The sequence below is a fragment of the Ursus americanus genome, chromosome 14 (genome assembly GCF_024610735.1).
Source record: "Ursus americanus isolate L20-20 chromosome 14, mUrsAme1.1.p, whole genome shotgun sequence".
NCBI classification, from domain to species: domain Eukaryota; kingdom Metazoa; phylum Chordata; class Mammalia; order Carnivora; family Ursidae; genus Ursus; species Ursus americanus.
This window is the reverse complement of record NC_142140.1, coordinates 68,700,768-68,721,695: the sequence shown is the minus strand read 5'-3', so window position 1 is coordinate 68,721,695 and position 20,928 is coordinate 68,700,768. Positions and strand designations below refer to the sequence as shown.

Here is a 20,928-nt window from a genome sequence, read left to right as displayed (position 1 = left end):
AGGCCCTTGTGGGTTGCGGAGGGCCTGGCAGGCGAGGGAGGTTCAAGGGGTGGGATGTGATGTCAGAAGGCTAATGTTTCAACCCGCGAAGTTTCTCATCAGACACCAACATCCAGGAGTTAATTCTGCATGCTTGTTCAAACCTGGGTCTGAACCACATGGCCCTTGAAGCTCCCAGTCTTGGCTTTTTCAGAAATTTAAATTGCATTCCCAGGATTCCAGCAGAGTCAAGAAAGCATCTCTTGTATTTCAGGAGAGGGGATTGGCTGTCATGAGGCCTGAGGTTGTGGGCGTTGGTTTTCAGGGCAGGAGAGAAGGATGTCTGGCACGAAGCCTCCTGAGTGTGTCATCATGGACACACACGTATTCTCCCAATGTTGGCAGGGACCTGGGAGGTCATCAAGTCCATCCCTCTCCCTCTGCACCTTGCGTCAGACCCCTCTCCACTATGCCCACCCCGTGTTCATCCTACCAGTGATGGGGAGCTCACTACCTCTCAAGAGTGCCTTTTTCTTTTCTTTTCTTTTCTTTTCTTTTCTTTTTTTTTTTTTAAAGATTTTATTTATTTATTTGACAGAGAGAGACAGCCAGCGAGAGAGGGAACACAAGCAGGGGGAGTGGGAGAGGAAGAAGCAGGCTTCTAGCGGAGGAGCCTGATGTGGGACTCGATCCCAGAATGCTGGGATCACGCCTTGAGCCGAAGACAGACGCTGAACGACTGTGCCACCAGGCGCCCCAAGAGAGCCTTTTTCATTTTCCAAGAGCTAACAGCATGGCCCCTTCATTTATATTCCTCAAATATATTGAGCGCACCCACAAACCGACCACACAGAGCTGAACAAGAAAGACTGAGTCTCTGCTCTAGTGGGGCTCACGGTGACTTGGGGGGAGACCCAGAATATACAATAAATACTCAAGTGCGGAGAGTGGACAGGCCTCTGAAGGAGACAGAGTGATGACATAGAAAGTTGCGAGGGTCGGGGGAGCTGGGTCCGGAAGGCCTCTTCCTTCCCGGTCTTGTGGCTGGAGACCGGAGGGACCGGTCACGGGCAGAATCACAAGAAGACTATTCTAGGAGGTAATGGAAAGAGTCCAGCGTGGCTGAGTGTGCTGGCTGGAGAAAGGGGTGCGAGGTGAGGTGGCAGAGGGGAGGGCAGGAAGAGAGGCATGGGGCTCAGAGTTGAGTGTTGGGGTACCCCAGTGAATAAACGGGGTGTGGGAAGGAGGTGGCAGAAGGGACTCGGAAAGAGTAGCCAGTGATATGGGAGAGATGCATGATGTATTGTCATGAAGCGTCGTCCCGCGTTAGACCCAAGTCTGTCCCCTCTTAGGTCCGCTCATTTCTGACGGCTTCTTTCCTGCCTGATGTGCTAGACTGGGGTTTGCCCAGGTTGCCCGGTTCAAACTTCTCAAGGGTCCCTAGGCTGACCTCAAATATTCAGAGACCCCAGTTTAGTCTTCGAGGCTCTCCCGTTGTTTGGGTGATGCCTCCTTCCTTCAGTGGCTTCTCTGGTGTTGGCCAGATTCCTCTGAGGTCCCAGCTGTGTCACGTTCTGCCTCTAGAGAGCAGGCACGAGCCTCTTCTTGTCCCTCTGGGGCTAGGCCGGTGGTTTGGCTTTGGCGGGTTGATGGACAGAGAGTGGGGGACCTCGTTTCCTCACCACACTATTCTCCCTCCTCCCTCCCTGGCTTCTGTGAATTCTAACCCTAAAGGAAGGCGGTAAGGTCGTTTAATTCAATAGATTTCGAACACATTATTGAACCTCTCAACACGGGGGTGTGTTGCAGGGAAAAACCCAGTAGACCTCAGGAGTCCTTACTTTTTTGCCCTTTTTTTTTTTTTTGGCCTCTGAGCTGGGTGTTGGAAATTAGGTAGAATTTCAGTAGCCATGCAGGGGAGAGTAGGGTGTTGTGGTAGGGGAGGGGAAGGGGGGGTTACTGTGGCTGGTGGGGTAGGGGCTCCATTCTAGCTCTTAATTGCCGCGATGCTTGGCCTTTTTGAAAATACTTTCAGGATTACAAGGAAAGGGGGCTTCTGATGATTATTCTATGGAGAATGCCTTTCAAACCCAAAGATCCTGAAAATAACACAGGCAGCCCCCCTCATCCGCTGAACTCTCTCAGATAATACAGCTCATAAACAATGCCTTTCTGTCCTCGACTGCCGTTTTTCTGGCCAAACCCAGCGGTTCCAAGAGGTCTGTTCCTAAAACAAGAAGGTTGTGTGATGAGTCAATTTGAAAAACATGAAAATTCGAAAGCGAAGAAGGCTGCTTCTTTTATGGCAAGAATTCTCTTAGCCTTTAATAGCAATTAACATCCAAGGAGGGAGGTTAATGGACTTGACCGTGGAACCCATCCGTTCTGTTTTTGTTTTTTTTTTTTTTTTTAAATCAGCCAGTGGGTTGAGTGGTCCCACAGCAATTCTTTGAGAAACACAGCCCAGCCTAATCGGATCCTCTAGTTACTAGAGTTTTCCAACCGGAAAATAAGGGCAGCCTCCAACAGCTTCCTAATTTCAGCTTCTGTGCTATATCATATATTATATTCCCTTTTCAAGCCCCAGGACTAGTTAGCAGAATAAGACTGTTGGTGTCAAACCACAGATACAAGTTAGGCTCTGAAAGACTCCTTCCATCGCACCTGTTAACTAGGAGCTCGGTTAATTGACTGACTGTGTCAGGTTTAGTGGACACGCTTGGATGTGACGTTTCTCTCCATGGGTTGTGCTCTGGTTAACAGGCCCCCCCATGATTATGTGTTGGAAGAGCCCCCTGCCATGTGTCTTTCCTCCTGTCTGTGAGCTCCAGGCCGCGGGCTGTGGGCTGAGAGCCCTCACTCAGCTTTCCCCTCTGGCTTGCATCCAGCCTGAGACCTGAACCTCCTTTCAAAGCTGTCAGCAGGTCTGGATGGGGATGACACTGAAGCCCCGGGGGCGGGGGACCCATGCTGGGCACTGCACGTGCTCCGGCTGGTGGGCGAAACATTAAGTGCAAAGGCCACATTGTTGGGGACGGAGGCCTCTTGGCAGTCAGCTCTTCCCGGAATGACATTCATACTGAGAAGTAAGGAAAATGGCACTTTGTGGTGGCAGGTGGGTGGGGAGGTTTGGTCTCGTGCTTTTTTTTTTTTTAACTTTTATTTTTTAAAAGCATCATCGTCATCATCATTATTATTATTTTGGTCACGTGCTTTTGCAAGCAGTCCAGCGTTACACTACTGTGCCATCTGATAGATCGATCTCTTGCAGTTGGGATTCATTCCCTCTGATGGCCTCTTTCTTCGAGGCTGTGTTCTTTCCTGGCCTCCCTCTCCTCTGACTCTCCCGCACCTGTCGTCTCTCTCCCTTCCAAGAAAACCCGTTCTCCTAATGGAGTCAGAAAGCTTTTAGGAGCAGCTCAGAGCCCAGCGGGACTCCCGGAGGGGCAGGGGGGGGGGAATGGGAGGGGCAGGTGGCTCGGTGCTGGTAATGGAAGATGCGGAAGGGCCCGGATGATCTGGCATATTTCAAAGTGCTTCATCCTCTCTGAGCCCCTGACGCACTGGACTGCAGGCCCCAGGCTAAGAATACAGCTGCGGGGGCAGATGTCCTTCCTTCGCTGCTTAGCTGCCACGGCAGCAGGACTCTGACCTTGAGGCGAGCTTTGATCATTGAGTAACTCAAGCTTGCCCTTATCTGCTGGGGGAGCTGGGTCTGCCTGCAGCCGCGGCCCGCATCAGAAAGCTGTCAGCAGCTCCTGGACCTGGCACTATCATTTGAATCAAGCCTGCGGAGGGTTTTAGGGCGTTTAATTCCCATGCTCTGCACCAGGGTTGGAGATTAAAACGTTGCACGGGAATTCCACAAATATTTACCCAGGCATCCACCTGGGGCCAGCCACCGAGCGGGGGCCAGCCACCGAGCGGGGGCCAGCCACCGAGCGGGGCCAGCCACCGAGCGGGGCCAGCCACTGAGCGGGGCCCAGAGAATGACCGTGGGTGCTCATTACAGGCTCAGCGAGTGATTGCGAACTTGCAGTTGGAGAGAAAGTCTCTCCCTGCCCTTGGGGCTCGGATAGGAGCTCAGATTTGGCCCTTGGAGTGTTGGTGTCATGTTAGGTTTGCTCCGCGTAAAACAGGCTTGTCATTGATGGTGCTGTCCCTTATATCAGATGTCACCCTACCCTAATAATGACATCTTGACTTAATTGCGACAGCACAGGTTGACCACTACACCCTGCAGGCCACGCCTGGCCCACAGCCTGATTTTGTAAGTCAGGTGTTATCGGAAGAACGGACCTCACCCTTTTGTTTACATATTGACTAAGACCGATTTCGCGCAAAGATGCTAAAACCAAGGAGTGGCCACGGAGACCCTACCTGGGCCCTGCAGAGCCTAAAATGGTCACCATCTGCCTCTTTCCAGATAATGTGCAAATACTTGCAAATGCTTTTGGAGTTCTGGCTGGTGCCCTAATCCTATGGCTTGCACGAACACTGTGGTCCCCGGTTCACATTACCCACGTGACCCGGCTGGAGCTACCCCAGAAACCGTACCCTGGGACGGTCTGTAAATGCTTACTTGCCCTGGTCCTCGACATCAGCTTTTTAAACGGGGTGACTCGTATCGGGCTTTGACAGAGTTTTCCTATCAGCTTGTTTGATCATCGCGATAGCCCCACGAGATAGTTGGTCGGGCATGTCAGAGAAGAGAAATTCAAGGCCAAACGCATGGTAAGTGGCAAGTTAAGCTGAGGGTCAGCAGAAATAGGTGGCAGAGCCATCCCCTGGGCTGCGGTAACTGGAGAGCTCGGCTGTCCCGCGGTCGGGCTTGGCACGTCCTCATTCGGGGTCAAACACCTGCTATGCCCTGAGCGGGGATGCCTGCTCTCCTGCTCGAGTCCAATCCAGAGGAAGGATTCTGGCTCTGAAGCCACGTCCTCTACACTTAAGAATCCTCAGGGCATCGTGGGCTTCCTTCTGAATAATCCCAACAGGCCTTTTGAGCATTTAGCCAACCTGTCGGGGCTGGAAGGGAGGCTGCTCCCTCCTGGCCCCATTCTTTATCTCCCCGCCCTTCCCGTAGGTCGCTTCTGATCTGATGGCATTTGAGGGAAGGAAATATCCCTTTACTCTCTGTAAGCGCAAGACCAGTCCTGTCCAGATTCCAGCTGTTCTTTGAGTTTTGGAATCCTTCTCGGGGGTGCCGTGTCTACTTTGCCTTGCGATCTTTTAAGTTCGTTTTAATTATTCAAATGTTACAGGAAAGAATTCTCCTTATTAAAAATAAATCTGATGGTATAGATATTGACCAAAGACCAAATTCTCCTCCATTCTAGCTCCAGCTCCTGGGGGCAGCTGTGGATATCAGTGGGCATGTCTGGCTCTTTTTCCAACGAACACACACACACACATATCCATGCGTGTGTATCCATATTTACACATATTTATATAGCTTTTTTGGTGCGTATTTACATAATGACATTCCGTTGTGCGGACACTTCAGTCTTTTCGTTGTCTTGGAGATCTTTCAAAGGCTATTCATCTTCTAACTCATGATTTTCTTTGAACTGTTGCAAAAATTTTCCATTGTAGGGGTTTACCCTAATTTATTTCCACTCATAGGAGTGGTGGTATAGTGAGCAATCCTTATTCGTTCTCTTTGAGGCTCTGTTTAAGTATTTATCCCGGATACAGTGATTAACTTGTGGACTCATGTTATTGACATTTAACAATTTAAATGTATTCTGCCAAATTGCCAGTCACAGAGAGATGATTATATTATCATTCCTCTGCACAGCGTTCGGAGATATCTCTCATGCATGTATGCTGTTGACATTATCAGCCTTTTTGATTTTTGCCAATCTGATAGGTAAACATTGGCATCACATTCCTTCTGGATTTCACTTGCCTTTTCCTGGATACTAGTGAGGCTGAACACCATTAAAGAGGTTTATTGGCTCTTCCTCTTTCTCCTTTGTGAATCACGTGTCTATACGGCTTTATAATTCTACACTGAGCTTCTTGTTGCATCTGGAATCGAACTTTGTGGATGATGTGAGCTAGAGATCTTTTCTCTTTTGACAAATGGGTAGCCGTCCCCACTCGGTATCTGTTGTATTCTTTCTCTGCTGATTTATATGTTAATTTATATGTTAATTCCCAGGTATACTCCCAAAGTCTCAGTTCTGTGCCATTGCTTTCTTTTTCTTTCATGGCTAATGCCACACTGTTTGAACTGCTGAAACTTATACTATAAATCTACACTTTGCCTATCTATATTTTGATATCTGGTAGGTGACGTTCTGTCTCATTGGTTTTGTTTATGGATTTTTGTTTTTTCTTCTTGCTGTGTTTCGTTCAAAAAATTTTTGTGGCTACTATTGCTTATTGTCTTTCAGATAAGTTTTTATTATTTTATTTTTTTAAAGATTTTATTTATTTTTTTTTGAGAGAGAGAGAGAATGGGCAAGGGGAGGAGCAGAGAGAGAGGGAGAAGCAGGCTCCCTGCTGAGCAGGGAACCCACTCGGAGGCTCATCCCAGGACCCTGAGATCACGACCTGAGCCGAAGGCTTCACTGACTGAACCACCCAGGCGCCCCTAAGATAAGTTTTTAAAGCATTTGTCAAGTTCCATTTGGGATATTATTTAGGATAGCATCGAATTTGTACATTACTTTGGGGGAAAGTGGCATATTTACGACTTTGAGTGTTTCTATCTGGAAACGTAGTATGTTTCTGTGTCTTTGGCCCTTTTATGTGCTTTAATAAAATTTGTCTGCCTTATTGACCCCCCCCACCAAAGAACATGATTCTTTAATTAATTGTATTTTTGTGCTTTTAAAATTTTATTAAAAATGGCTCTCATCAGTAATGAGTCAATTCATTTTGGATTCAATTAATTATTCCTTTTCTAAGGTCTTTTTTTTTTTTTTTAAAGATTTTTTATTTATTTATTTGACAGAGAGAGAGACAGCCAGCGAGAGAGGGAACACAAGCAGGGGGAGTGGGAGAGGAAGAAGCAGGCTCATAGCGGAGGAGCCTGGCGTGGGGCTCGAACCCGGAACGCCAGGATCACGCCCTGAGCCGAAGGCAGACGCTTTAACCGCTGTGCCACCCAGGCGCCCCTCCTTTTCTAACGTCTTAAGTGGAAAGTTTAGTTCATTCTTTGCCAATACTTGTATTTTTTAGTAAATGCTCTAAGAGCCTACATTTCCCACTAAGCACTGCTTGGACCACAGCCCATAGTTTTGACATTTACTATCTACTCTCTCAATCCCAATCCCTGCTGAAGAAAGTTTTCGTTCTCATCTTGATTTCTTTGTCCAAATACTATTTTTACATTTCCAATCTTATTTTGGCCAGTTTGTTTTTCGTTCCTACTTTCTGTTCGCCTCGATTTATGCCCGTATCACTCTAGCTTCCTTTGACATTTATGGAGATTTTCTTGTCGCCTAACACGTCGCGTGTAAGACTGTTCCTTGTGTGTTTGAAAATAATTCACGGTCTTTGTTATGGGGACACACATTTTCTGTATGTCTCGTAATCGAGGTGGTTAATCCCGTTATCAACAATCTCTCTGCTACTGTATTTTTTAAGTTACTTGATTTGTCTATTCTGAGAGACGAATGCGAAAGTCTTTCACTGTGATCGTGACTTTGTCAATTTCTTCTTGTTTCCCAGTTATCTTTTACTTTATACCTTTTCTGGGCTGTGTTATTTTATAGGCATAAATGTTTACGACTATCATTTCTTCATGGTCAACTGAGTCTTTCCTCACTATGAAGTATCCCTCTTTGGCGTCTTTCATCTTTTTCAGTTTAAATTCCGTGTCGTCTGATGCCATTATTACTATACTTTCTTTTTGTTAATATTCGCGTGGCTCCTCTTTTAAAAATATTTCGATTTTCCACTGTTGTTTGTTTTAGGTGTATGTCATATCACAGTATCAATGGGAATTATGTGATTCTAGGTGAAATTCTTCACCTTTGAACAAGTGACTTGAACCCATTTTCATATATTGTGGTTGACGATGTGGTTGGACTTACTATCTTCATGTATGTGTTTTATTTATTGTACTTATGGTTGAAAACCTTCTTCAACGTTGTATCCCCAGAGCAAACCAGAGATCTGGCCTCAAAACAGTAGGTGTTCAGCGAATAAATGCCCATTGAATAAAAACTTCCTTGACCCCCCCCCCCAATTCCGATCTGATTTGACAGCTTACGGCAAAATAACTCCATTGTAATGGGGTTGGGACTGAAGTTCAAAGTGTTGGTAAAAGAAGTTTCTAGAAGGCTTTCGTTGCATTTCTAAGTCTGAGGGATTTTTCCTGTTCCTGTAGATTTAGCATCAAAGATTTTGAGCTTTCTCTAAATGTGAGGTCTGTTGTTAGTGGTAGGGGAGGTAAAGAGTAAAGGTAAAGGTTTTAGAACTGGAGGAGGAAATCCAGGGGGTCATCTGCTCCAGCCACACTGCCTGGGAGGGTGCACCTGGAAGAACGCTTCCCAGCCAAAAAACTCAGTCACTGTTTTCGTTCTGGATTTGGGTCTCACGTATCTTTACATTTCCAGCCTCACCTACCAGAGCGCCGGATAATTGGTTTACTTTTGAGAAAATAGCATTACGGCAACATTAACTTTATTGCAGACTGCTCCCCTAGAGGAATGACTAGGCTGGGGAAAGACAAACAGATTTAATTAAGAGGCATATAAAAAATGAAGTCAGGATGGCTCACAACCTGGGACATCATTTTCTTACCTTAATTGACAAAGACATTGAAAACATAAAAGGAGCAGATGTTCTGTTATGGTGGAAAGACTACTAGACTGGAATCAGGGCCTCCCAGAGTTGGCTGTGCCAGTTGGGCTCATTAGAACATCTCCGGAAATCTCTTTCAAGTACAAAGGAGCTGGGTTAGTGATCTCTGACATTTCTTCAGTTAACCCCGCCAGCGCCCTTAAAATTCTGCCGTGATCTCCTTGAATGTCCAAAGGACATTCATTGTATTCAGTGATTGATTAGAAGCCATGCAGATTTCATAGCTTTGAGTACATGTTGGGCATCGATGTGTTTCTTGAAGCTTTTACACAGTAGCCAGTTACTGGGATGAGAGGATCAAGCCCTGTGGCTTCTCCAGGTCTTTGCCTTGTTCAGAGCAGTACCCACCCCAATGATTCCTTGGCACTTGGAGGACAGGACACGGGTGACAGGTGGGCAAAGCCACACGCAGGTCTCCTAGGCGGACACCGTAGGTTCCCTGTGTAGTGCTGAGCCCAGGCTGTGTCCTCTTCTCTCTTCCCTCCCGAGACAACATTCCTTTGCAGTAGACAGCGAGCTACAGGATTTTCTTTTCTGCCCGAATTTCAGTTGGAAGCTTGGGGATTTGATCCAAGCTTGGGGTGGAGGGTGTTCAGCAAAGCTGCGGAAGTAGAATCCAGCGTCCCACCCGGTGAGCGCAGACCGCTCTGTGCGGAGGCTCATGACTAGGGTTGAGATTAATCAAGATACAAGCTTGGCTGAGCCATTGGATTTTCATAGCACACTCCATCAGCATCGTCTTCCAATTTACTGCAAAATTGGTTTTGGCAACAATACTGTTTGTGCTTCCCAGCCAGCCTCACGATCCCTACCTCTCCTTGGGGGATGCTGATATTTTGAACAGTGGTTTTAAATTATTCTTGGAATATAGGGGTTGCAATAAACCAGCCCTTGAAAACCCCTGGAGGGCAAGAAGAGAGAAGGCAGTGGGCGGGGCTCAGACCCTCTTTAACGTGTGGACTTAACATTTGGCAAAAAGACTGGGAAGGAGTTCAATATATTTTAACTTGAGTTTAACTCCTGGTAGAGGGACTAGAGCTGTTTTCATACAGCCCTTTCTTAAAAGGGCCACAATTAAGTAGATATTAGAAAAGTGAATGGTCTGCGTTCTGCTCATAAAAGAGGGCTTCTGCCACCTGGGAGGACTGTGGTTTCCAGGGGTCACGGTGTGCCAGGCGCCATGTTCCTCCTGGCACAGCCCCTCCCCCGGCCCTGGCTGGCTTGTCCTAACCTGGTGTCTCTCCCCTCCCAGAATGGCTGCAGTCTGTCCAGGCCACCATGATCCTGTCCATCATCTTCAGTGTTCTGTCCCTGTTCCTGTTCTTCTGCCAGCTCTTCACCCTCACCAAAGGGGGCCGGTTTTACATCACTGGAGTCTTCCAAGTCCTTGCCGGTAAGTTGGAGATGATACCAAGTTCATGTGGAGACTGTGCCTGTCCAAGGCTGGGGAATGATCAGTCAGTAGAGGGACAGGGCCCCGGAAGGACTGAGGTTTCTGAGGCTGTACCTTGGATGGTTTTTGTAAAGTACAGGTGTGTGTGTATGTGTGTGAGTGTGTGTACCTCACCTTAGAATTTGGGACTCTCCACTATGCCATGGAACAAGAGCCATAAGAAATAGGACTTTGGGGCTCTGGAAGGAAGGTCCCTAACCCAGCCAGGCCTATCACCAGGATATATATATCTGGTGTGAACTCCAGTTCACGAAGCTATAATCTGGACACATAATCAGAGGTGAATGCAAAGAATATCAGTAGAGTCATGGCCAGTCTTGAGGGCGTATCCCTGTACATTATGTTATGCCCCAAGGAGTTATCCTTGGCACTTCGGCATGGAAAGTGGCCCCAATGTGCTGCTGAGTTTGTTCCCAGGTATGTGTCTCATCCCTCTAAGCAGTGATGAAGCCATGGTGAATTATTACCCTCCTTTACTCCCCCTCCAGAGTTCCGGTGGGCTTTGATTTACTGTTGTCATCCTGTTGTGTCTTCATTTTGGCACCTCTGTGTCATGTGCCATCATTTCCAAGCATGGGGCCGTGACAACACACGAGAGGTCTCCTCCATCTCCTCCTTAAACTACCTTCACGTTCCCCCACTGGACAGGTTATCCATACATACAATATGCAGAGTCCAAGAAGCTTCCATGATAGAGGGTGACATCTTCCAACTTTGTCTCTAGATTCTCGCCAATGCCTTCCTTCATTGACTCTTATCCTTCTGTCTATTGTCTATCCGTTGGCTGAGTCAGCAAACACTGGACAGAAGTCAGAGGCAGATGGGGTGGTGGCTCCTAGAGTCCATGTTAATAAGTCACAAACTCCATATATACCAGAGTACATCTATGTACTGTGAGATGTTCTGGTATCTGGCTGAGTAGACAAAGGGCTATGCTATCTCTTAGTTGGTTGTTGGAATGTCCATGGTGCTGAACCACCCTGTCCTCGGGAGCATCATTGGAGGGTTGAAAACAGCCCACATGTCCCTGATGGATGGTTGGATGGATGGATGGATGGATGGAAGGATGGATGGATGTGGGGATATAATGGCTTACACATGGCTGTATGGTAAGGCACAGCCTGAGTTTGAATGTTGATGACCTTTTCTAGGAGCCAGAGAGTTATCCTTTCCCGGAAGAAGGAAATAGACCGGGCAGCTAACACTCATTAAATCCTGAAACACAGCATTTCAATGGGTACCATTTGAGGATATCAAAACCGAATAGTGCTTTGCTACTCGCATAGTTTTCTTACACCAAGCCAGGCTCCTGGAGTGTTGCCAATTTTGTTAAATCGTGAATTATGGAGTAAGATATTATTTCCTAGGTGTGTTAGAAGCAGAGCTATCATTAGTCACTCCACTTCCAGAAATAATACACAAAACTAGAATGTATTCTGGGATTTCTTTTTTGGCTCTCCATTTACAGTTTGATATCAAATCAAATGATGATCATATCTGTTGCACCAATGGTTGTATCCTCGAGATAAAACAATCCAGACTTAAGAACCAGAACTTTCATCAAATGTTTGTATTTGACCCATACCAGCGTGTTATTTTACTGATAAATAAACTGAGACCGGGAGAGGACCATGAGTACCCAAGGTCACCCAGCTCAAGCAAGAACAACAGAATGCCTCCAGTTCCCCTCATTCCACATGGGCTCAATATTGAGTTAGGAACCGCACAATCCACCAAAATTGCCACAGAACCCAAAATCCAAGGCAGAAACTGCTTTTCCAACGTGCGTTTGCTAACCCGTCCTGTTCTGAACCTCCTCTGACCTCAATTCAAGCCTGTTAGAATTCTGGTATAAAAAACCACTAAATCTAAAAGCACATGATTTGTTCTTCGTTCTTCCCCTTCAAATGTAGCTTCTTATCTCTCATGGGGCCCAATTTTCGGTTTATCAGTTCGTCAGCCTGGCGGCCCCTATTGCAATAGGAAGTTGTCTTGAATTAGCTACGTCCAGCCACAGGAGTGGTTGTAATTATAAGCCCAAAGAATGTTCTGTTCCTAGCTGTGAGCTCCAGTTCACGTGAGCTGAAAGGAGTCCTCCGGCAACCACGGGCTCTCCAGAATGGTGCATTTGAGTCGGGTCTTGCCACTCAAGTTGACGACTAAAAGAGGAAGGGGCTTCCCTTAATAGATTCCCATGCTTCTTCAAAGCACCAAACCATTTTATTTTTTATTATCTTTTTAAAAGACTTTATTTATTTGAGAGAGAGAGACAGACAGACAGAGAGGACAAGCAGGGAGGAGAAGAAGCAGGCTCCCTGCCAAGCAGGGAGCCCGATGCGGGGCTCGATCCCAAGACCCTGGGATTATGACCTGAGCCGAAGGCAGATGCTTAACCGACTGAGTGACCCAGGTGCCCTGCACCATAGCATTTTAAATGGAAGCCACTGGAAGATCTTTGGAGTCTGGGGGGGGCTGTTTCGGGCTGCACGGTCACTGCCCAGCTTCCCTTTGGAGGGCCCAGCTTCGGTCCTTAGATCACACACTTGAGCGTGCGGGAAAGGCAGGTACCAGGTGCGGGGGGCTCTCGGGGCTGATTGTAGCTTTAAGAGCCGTCTCTGCTTTCTCTAGATTACACCTCTGTGGGTGCTTATCGGTCCGTCTGCTTCGCTGCCTTACCCCCTTCTGCTTTTCATAATAAGCCACACGTCTCACATTGAAGAGCTGTCTTCCCTTGATTACATACTTGTTAGGTTGGCCGCCTCCTGGAGACATGTTGAGAGATTCCAGCCACTTCTTTGCTTTTCCATCTTAGCTGTACATCCGAATCACCTTTTCAGGGGCGCCTGGATGGCTCAGTCGGTTGAGCGTCTGACTCTTGGTTTCGGCTCAGGTCCTGATCTCAGTGTCGTGGGATCGAGCCCCGATGGTGGGTTCTGCACACTGCTCGGGATTCTCTCTCCTGCTCCCTCTGCCCCTCCCCCTGCTCGTGCACACACTCTCTTTCTCTTGCTGTCTCTCAAATAAATAATTCAATCTTAAAAAAAAAAATCACCTTTTTAAAAAGAGGATGCTTTAAAAAATGCCAGTGCTCAGCCTTCATGCCTGGAGAGCTCTTGGGTGGCGCCGCTCCCTGGGTGGTTCTGATGTTCAGCCAGGTTGGGAGCTGCTGGTGTAGCCATCACGCTGTCCCTAATCCCACTATAAGGTCTTCTAGAAATTTCTCTGCCGACAACTCGTCCCATTCCTGAACCATAGATTCTTCTAAACCCCTTTCTTAGAGAAGAGCCTTTCTGATCCTCTCTCTGGATTTTGGAGTCTTTTTTTATTTTCAGAAATGGTACCATCTGTTTTCAGACCGTAGTTACCCTGACCCTAAGTCCGCCGGGATGGGTTGCCCTCCATGAGAAAGTATTGAGAAATTCGTAGAGAAACAGACCTGAAAGACAGAGCCCCATGTTTGGCTTTTTATTTCACTACTTAACACCCAGCACCGAGCTCCGGGCACGCCACATAGAAGGCCCTGAATAACCCACTTGTTGGATGACTGGATAATTGTCTTCCCTTGGCAGAATCAAACGCGGGTCACATGTGTAGTAATTTATTGTGATTACGAAGAACAGAGAAGACGGTAAAAGGAGACTCCTGAGTGAGTTTTGCTGTTTGTTCTGTTTCTTCTATGAAACAGACTGATACGGTCGTAGGGCTTTGGAACCAAAGACTTTGGGGGATGAATAGAAAAGCACAGCGCCCTCCCTCTTCCGAGTGGCTCCAAGGTGGTGGCAGCCAGATGTCACATTTAGGAACCGTCCAGATGTTGCGCTCCCTCACCCCAGACCCAATCCACCCCTGCGTGGATATCGTGTCCATTTCTGTTCTCTCTTGGCCTCACGAACCCCACTACAGTTGTGCAAAAGCCAGCTCAGGTGCCTTCCCGTCCCCTGTCTTGTCACCACCCCAAAATCCATTTCCCATGCTGCTGCCAAAGTGATCTTTCCAAACACACCCCAGATCATGTTTCCCCTCTGCTGAAAATGTGCTTCCCACCACAACTTCCTCAGCATGCCATTCAGGGCCCTCCCGCCTCCCCTCATGCTGCCCTCCCTCTGTCAGGAGAGATTCTTGTCAGGACCCGCTTCCCCTGGCTATCTCTTCCACACCCCGTACACTCAGATCAAGCACCACGTCCCCCCTCAGGCTTCCCCAGACCTCCCAGTTTGGACTCCGAGCCTGTCCATCCTCTCAGGGCATCATCGGGTTGTTTCTGTCTCCCACTCTTGAAATCACGTCAGACCACATTGGAAGTTTCTACGGGCATGTCTGCTTCTGAAAGACACTCCCCCCTGACGTTAGGAGGCTTGTGTTATCCATCTTGGTGCCCTCAACAGCCAGAACAGGGTCTGCACATACTAGGCGCTCATTACCTGTGTTCTGAGCCAAATGGAATGCAGATAGGGAAGTTTCGAGACTTCCCGCCATTTCTTGCTTTGCCTTTGGCCCCTTGGTTGCTCCCTTCCAAAGGTTCTGGGCTCTGATCGCTCACTTGTGGTTGCTACTGCTGTGAACGGGGCTTGAGGCCTCCTCTTCAAGGGGCCTTTAGGGGGCTGGTTAGAGATCCAGCCGTCCTGACAGGGAGAAACTCTCGAATGTTGTCTGGACAGCGTCTGTGGCCGCCACTGACAGCTGACTGCCCTCCCGGACTCAGGCCCCTGCCGGGGCGTCCCCGGCACTCCCAAAGCACAGACTGCTTGTCGGTGGGGAAGGAAGGCACAAGGCTTGCCCCTACGGAAGCACCCTCACTCCCCTTCCCCGTGGGGGACCTTCTTCACCGCGCCCCCACCTACTGGTGGGTGAGGAAACGAGTTACAACCCACTTATGGGGACAGATGTTTGACGTTGCAGGACTACGGTGTGGCATCAGCTACCCTATATCCCAGGCCACTTCTGCTGTACAGACAGACAGCCTTGTAATAACATATTCCCCAAAACATCAGTCTCCCGACGACAGTAATTACAAAGCGTGTATCGACTCTCGGGCTTTGTAAGTATCTCAGCTCATTGCGGGTCGGGGCAAAGCTCAAATTCGTTTCCTTCTGAGCAGCTCCTCGGTCAAATTTCGTATAAGCTAGGCCATCTGGTCAGTCACCACACTTGTGAATCCTGCCTCCCTCTGTCCCTCTTGGCCCCAGATAGAATGTTCGCTCTCTGCCAGTGAAATCTGGGCATGGCTGGTCTATACAGCTCTCATGGCCCTTTTCTCATGCGGTGGCCGGTGAGACACATGGCCCATTTGGAAGCCTTGCCAGCATGACAGGCATTGGCCTGGCCTTTTTGCATGCTGCTCCCTAGGTCACATTTCTCTTTTCATAACCCTGACCTCATTAGGTAGGTCAGTATTGCCCAAGAGACAACCACAATCTTTTCTTTCTTTTTTACTAGTTTTTAATTATGTTCGGTTAGCCACTGTATTGTACATAATTGGTTTTTGATGTAGTGTTCCATGATTCATTAGTTAAGTATAACACCCAGTGCTCATCCCAACACGTGCCCTCCTCAATACCCATCGCCCTGTTACCCCCTCTCCCCACTCTCCTCCCCTCTGAAACCCCGAGATTCTTTCCCGGGGTTCACAGTCTGTCATGGCTCCTCTCCCTCTCTGATTTCTCCCCCTTTGGATTTCCCTCCCTTCCCCTATGGTCCTCCATGCTATTCCTTATGTTCCACATATGAGTGAAACCATATGATAACTGTCTTTCTTTGCTTGACTTATTTCACTTAACATAATCCCCTCCAGTTCCATCCATGTCGATGCGAATGCTGGGTCATCATTCTTTCTGATGGCTGAGTAATATTCCATTGTCTGTATGGACCACATCTTCTTTATCCATTCGTCTGTTGAAGGGCATCTCAGCTCCTTCTACAGTTTGGCTTTTGTGGACGTTGCTGCTATGAATATTGGGGTGCATATGGCCCTTCTCTTCACTACGTCTGCATCTTTGGGGTAAATACCCAGTAGTGCAATTGCTGGGTCCTAGGGTAGCTCTATTTTTAATATCTTGAGGAGCCTCCACACTGTTTTCAGAGTGGCTGCACCAGCTTGCATTCCCACCAGCAGTGTAAGAGGGATCCCCTTTCTCCACATCCTCGCCAACATTTGTTGTTTCCTGTTTTGCTAATTTTTGCGGTTCTGACCAGTATAAGGTGGTAGCTCATTGTGGTTTTGACTTGTATTTCCCTGATGCCGAGTGATGTGGAGCATTTTTTCATGTGTCTGTTAGCCATTTGTAGACAACCGCAATCTTTCTTAAAGACACGAATTTGCACTTTGCCGAGGTGAGCCATGGGGGGGCTCTTGGGGAAGAGAATTGGGGATCCCGGGCCTCAGGGCAAGTAAAGCCTGTTCCAGGCAGATCGAAACAGCTTTCTTCCCCAAACGACGGTTTGCCAGCTCTGGTTTCCCCTCTCACACCGGGCGTCTTTGCTGTCTCCCGAACTTTCTGTAGGTAGCAGGCCCTGGATCCGATCCCACAGTAGTTCCAGGACCATTGTGCGGCTTTCTCAGCGGGGGCCAACCGAGTGGGAGTTTTTCCTCCTCTGACTTGGAGAAGGACGGTCTTATCAGGGTGGCAAATGTACCATATTCCCACTTCTGCACTTTGCCAAACAAAGTTGCAGTGTCCCGCGAACAGCCGCCCAAATAGCAGTGAGGTTAGATGTAGGTGGTCTGGGGCATTGGGAGCTTTGGAACCACAGGAATCCCACAGAGCATGCTGGATTTATAATAGAGTCACTCAGAGCCTCTCACAGACCCTGTTTTCAGGAGGGAACAGAGGGAACAGAGCAGGCTTTGTATAGCTCCGGGCTGGGGTGCTGACATCACTGGACCCCTCCCTGCAGGGGGACGCCGACTGCCATTGTGGGCAGGGACCATCACTCTTGAACTTGCCTGCTTCAAGAGCCCCTAGCTGGAGGGTTTTCTTGTCCTTCCCACACCAAAGAGCTGCAGAGGTGAGCGAGGGAAGGATCACCTGATTTATCTGTGTATCCAGTAACTTCCTCTCTTCGTTGGGCTTCAGCCCCAACCTTGGGGGCACCAAGGAACCATTGGAAGGGACCAAGTGCAAGGATAGTTTCCTCCCTCTGCTTCCCACTCATATCGCGTCCTTCCTCCTCCTCTTCTTTTTCCTCTCTCTATATTCCTTTGTATGCCTAGCGATGCCCACAGGCATTGCTCGCTTGATCTGTTACGTGGCAGTCCTGCTAAGGGACCCCTGGCTCTGCCTGGAGCCCCGTGCCCTGGCCCTCACGTGACTCAGAGACTGGCAAAATGTCATTTCACTTTACTGGTTCAGATGACACCGGCACTCATTTGTAGAGCTATTCGCGGGTTTCCAGGGGCTCCTGCACCCAGCCCTCCTTGGAAAGAGCTGGGCAGGTTTAGCTTGCAACCCAAATTCTTGCAGTCCGCTAGGAATTGGTGACAGTTAAAGGAACAGAGATGGGGCAAAAAAGATGACAAGGGACCGCGGAGATGCTGGTCTGGGTCACAGAGATCAGAACCAGAGAGCAGATCACTTCCCATGTTTCTAGATCTTTGAGACCCCTCCTCCTAACCTGGCAGCTGATTCTTCCAGAATCGGATACGCTCGTCTTGCACCAGCGTTGTCTGCCACAGACTGGGCAACTGGGGTGTGTTTGTGAGCGTGTGTACGTCAAGAGCAGCGAGTGGTGTGGGCAGGTACCCACGGTCCTGTGGCATCCGCGCTGGGGGTGGTGGATGGGGACCCCTCGCTGTGACCTCCCCCTCACCCTGCTTGTCCCTCTCTCTCCAGGTCTCTGTGTGATGAGCGCAGCATCGATCTACACGGTGAGGCACCCGGAATGGCATTTCGCCGCTGAATACTCCTATGGCTTCGCCTACATCCTGGCCTGGGTGTCCTTCCCCCTGGCCCTTCTCAGCGGCGTGGTATACGTGATCTTGCGGAAACGCGAATGAGGCGCCCAGACAGCTGGTCTGAGGCACCGAGCATACCTAGGGGAAGGGAGGAAGGAAACCAGAAACCAGGAAAAAAAAAAAAAAAAAAAAAAGAGCTAGCCAAAAAAACCCAAACTCAAACCAAACCAAACAGAAAGCAGTTGAAGGGGGGGGTTAGTGTTGACTGAAGATGTATATAATATCTACGGTTTATAAAACCTATTTATAACACTTTTTACATATATGTACATAGTATTGTTTGCTTTTTATGTTGACCATCAGCCCTGTGTTGAATCTTAAAGAAGTAGCAAAGAACTTTACATCCTAACCGTATAATCGAGCTCAGTATTTTTGTTCTGTTTTTCATTCTTTCTGTTTTGCCCGGACATGAAATAACTCCGTCTTGCCCCTTCCCTTTTTATTGGAAAGAAGATACCTCCCTTCCACTGCACCTCATTTAGGAAACCAGAGTGTGGGTAGAAACCCCGAAAGGCCAAAAGCCCTTACGTTGTGGGTGACCCAGAGACGGGCGCCGCCCACACCTCCGTGCGAAGCCTCACACTTACATGGATGAATCCCCCAGACTGGAGCCCTCGGCAAAAACACGGCTTGTGGCTTTGGGATGCTTGCCCTCGACGGTGGGTGTCTCAGTCCCACGTCTCGATGAGAAATCGGTGACAAGCCTACGAAATGGTGCTATGTATTTACCATTCTCGATTATCACTAATCATCTAAACTACTCACTGGAAATTCAATTAACGATTTTACGACATAAAGTAGAACGGAGACCTGAATAATTCTCTGTAATATAAATGGTTTATAACTGCTTTTGTACCTAGCTAGGCGGCAGGTATTACAATAATACATCAATAATAAACACAGCCTTTAGCGCTCCCACATTCTTCCTGCGGTCGGAGCATGGGGACCAGCCTCTAGACCCCACCCCCTGCCCGGGACTGTGCGTTCCCAGGGCCCAGCTGGGTCTAGACTGTTCTCTGCCTCCAAGGACTGTCTGGCAATGACTTGTACTGGCCACCAACTGTAGATTATATACGGTGCCCTTCTGATGCTAAGACTCCAGACCTTTTTGTTTTTGTTTTTTTGTTTCTTTTTTTTTTTTTGCTTTGCTTTTTCTGATTTTATACCAATTGTGTGGACTAAGATGCATTAAAATAAACATCAGAGTAACTCACTGATCTCTCTTGGGATTTTGTGGCGATCTCGGCATGGGTGGGGGGGTGCCTTTCAGAGTGGAGGGAACCGCTTCGGCGGAGAGCAGGGTTGAGCTCCTGGTGTAGGTTGCATTTTGGCTTTCTTGCAGGTGACAGGGAGCACATCGTGCCTTGAGTGAGCCTGAGCAAACTTCTGCTCATTGGGGAGGGAGGGCCAGGAATTGCAGCTGAAACAGAAGCTGTAAATGGGCTGGAAGGGACTCAAGTGTTCGTTTAGCTCAACCCTCTCTCTCGTGCTCTCTTCTCTGATGAACCACACGGGGGACCTCGGAGGCATGTCATGTGTTCGCCTAACATGTGGGGAATGTTGGCATGAGCAGCACAGACCCTTACCCTGTAAAAGAAGGGGGAGGTCAGATGAAGGAATCATCTGATGATGACTGGAGGCCAGACTTTGCGATAAAACACTGGTAAACATCCACTAAGTTCCCCATGGGGTCTTGAGGGAGGGCATGGGCCCAGCATGTCATCTAGCTCCAAGGTTCTGGGCTGTGTCTCACCTGAAGATATTTTTACCCATTGACATTATATTGAACACGTGCAAAACATTGAGCTCACAACGCACTGACGTGGCTCCAATTCTCATTGAGCACCTACACTGAACTGGGCACCAGAGATCCAGAAGTGATCACATACTTTTTTTTTTTTTTAAGATTTAATTTATTTATTTTAGAGAGAGAGAGCACAAATGGAGACGGGCAGAGAGAGAGAGAGCGTCTCAAGCAGACTCCTCGCTGAGCACTGAGCCCATCCCAGGGCTCCATCCCAGGACCCTGAGATCATGACCTGAGCTTAAATCAAGAGTCAGACATTTAACCGACTGAGCCATCCAGGTGTCCCTAGGATCACATACTTCTTTTTTTTTTTTTTAAAGATTTTATTTATTTATTTGACAGCGATAGAGACAGCTAGTGAGAGAGGGAACACAAGCAGGGGGAGTGAGAGAGGAAGAAGCAGGCTCATAGCAGAGGAGCCTGATGTGGGGCTCGATCCCATAACGCCGGGATCACGCCCTGAGCCGAAGGCAGACGCTTAACTGCTGTGCCACCCAGGCGCCCCAGGATCACATACTTCTTAATCACAAAGGGTAATATTTTAGTGAGAGGCACAGGCAAACAACTATATTAGGCTCTTTGAGTTTGAACCTGCCCTCTTCCCCTTACCAGCTGCAGGAGGCTGGACAGGTTATTCAAACTCTAAGTTTGCATTTTCTCATCTGTAAGATGAACATGGCAATGCCCAGTTTATGGGTTTGTAGAGATTAAAAAGACATGGAATGTATACAGTGCTTAGTATCGTGAGCAGTAGATAGAAAACCCACTGTAAATCAGTGGTTATCACAGATGCGAAGTTTGAGGTGTATTGCAAGGAGGTATTGATTGCTCTGGGGAATTCGCAATCCCAGGCCCAACATTAGAATCTCCCCTGCAAGGGCCACCCCAGAGCTGTGGATTCCTTCTGTCTGTGCTGGG

The 20,928-nt window shown here is 48.3% G+C and overlaps 1 protein-coding gene across 2 annotated transcripts in view; it reads left to right on the top strand.

The window, feature by feature from the left end:
• The window catches only part of PMP22 (peripheral myelin protein 22), a 31,601-nt gene extending 12,185 nt beyond the window's left edge, over positions 1-19,416 (top strand). For both annotated transcript variants that reach the window (XM_045778247.2, XM_045778246.2), the window contains exons 4-5: positions 10,052-10,192; positions 18,082-19,416. In XM_045778247.2, coding sequence (XP_045634203.1) covers positions 10,052-10,192; positions 18,082-18,245 — 305 coding nt within the window. In that variant the 3' untranslated portion in view covers positions 18,246-19,416. The remainder of the gene's footprint in view (positions 1-10,051; positions 10,193-18,081) is intronic.
• The last annotated feature ends 1,512 nt before the right edge of the window (positions 19,417-20,928 follow it).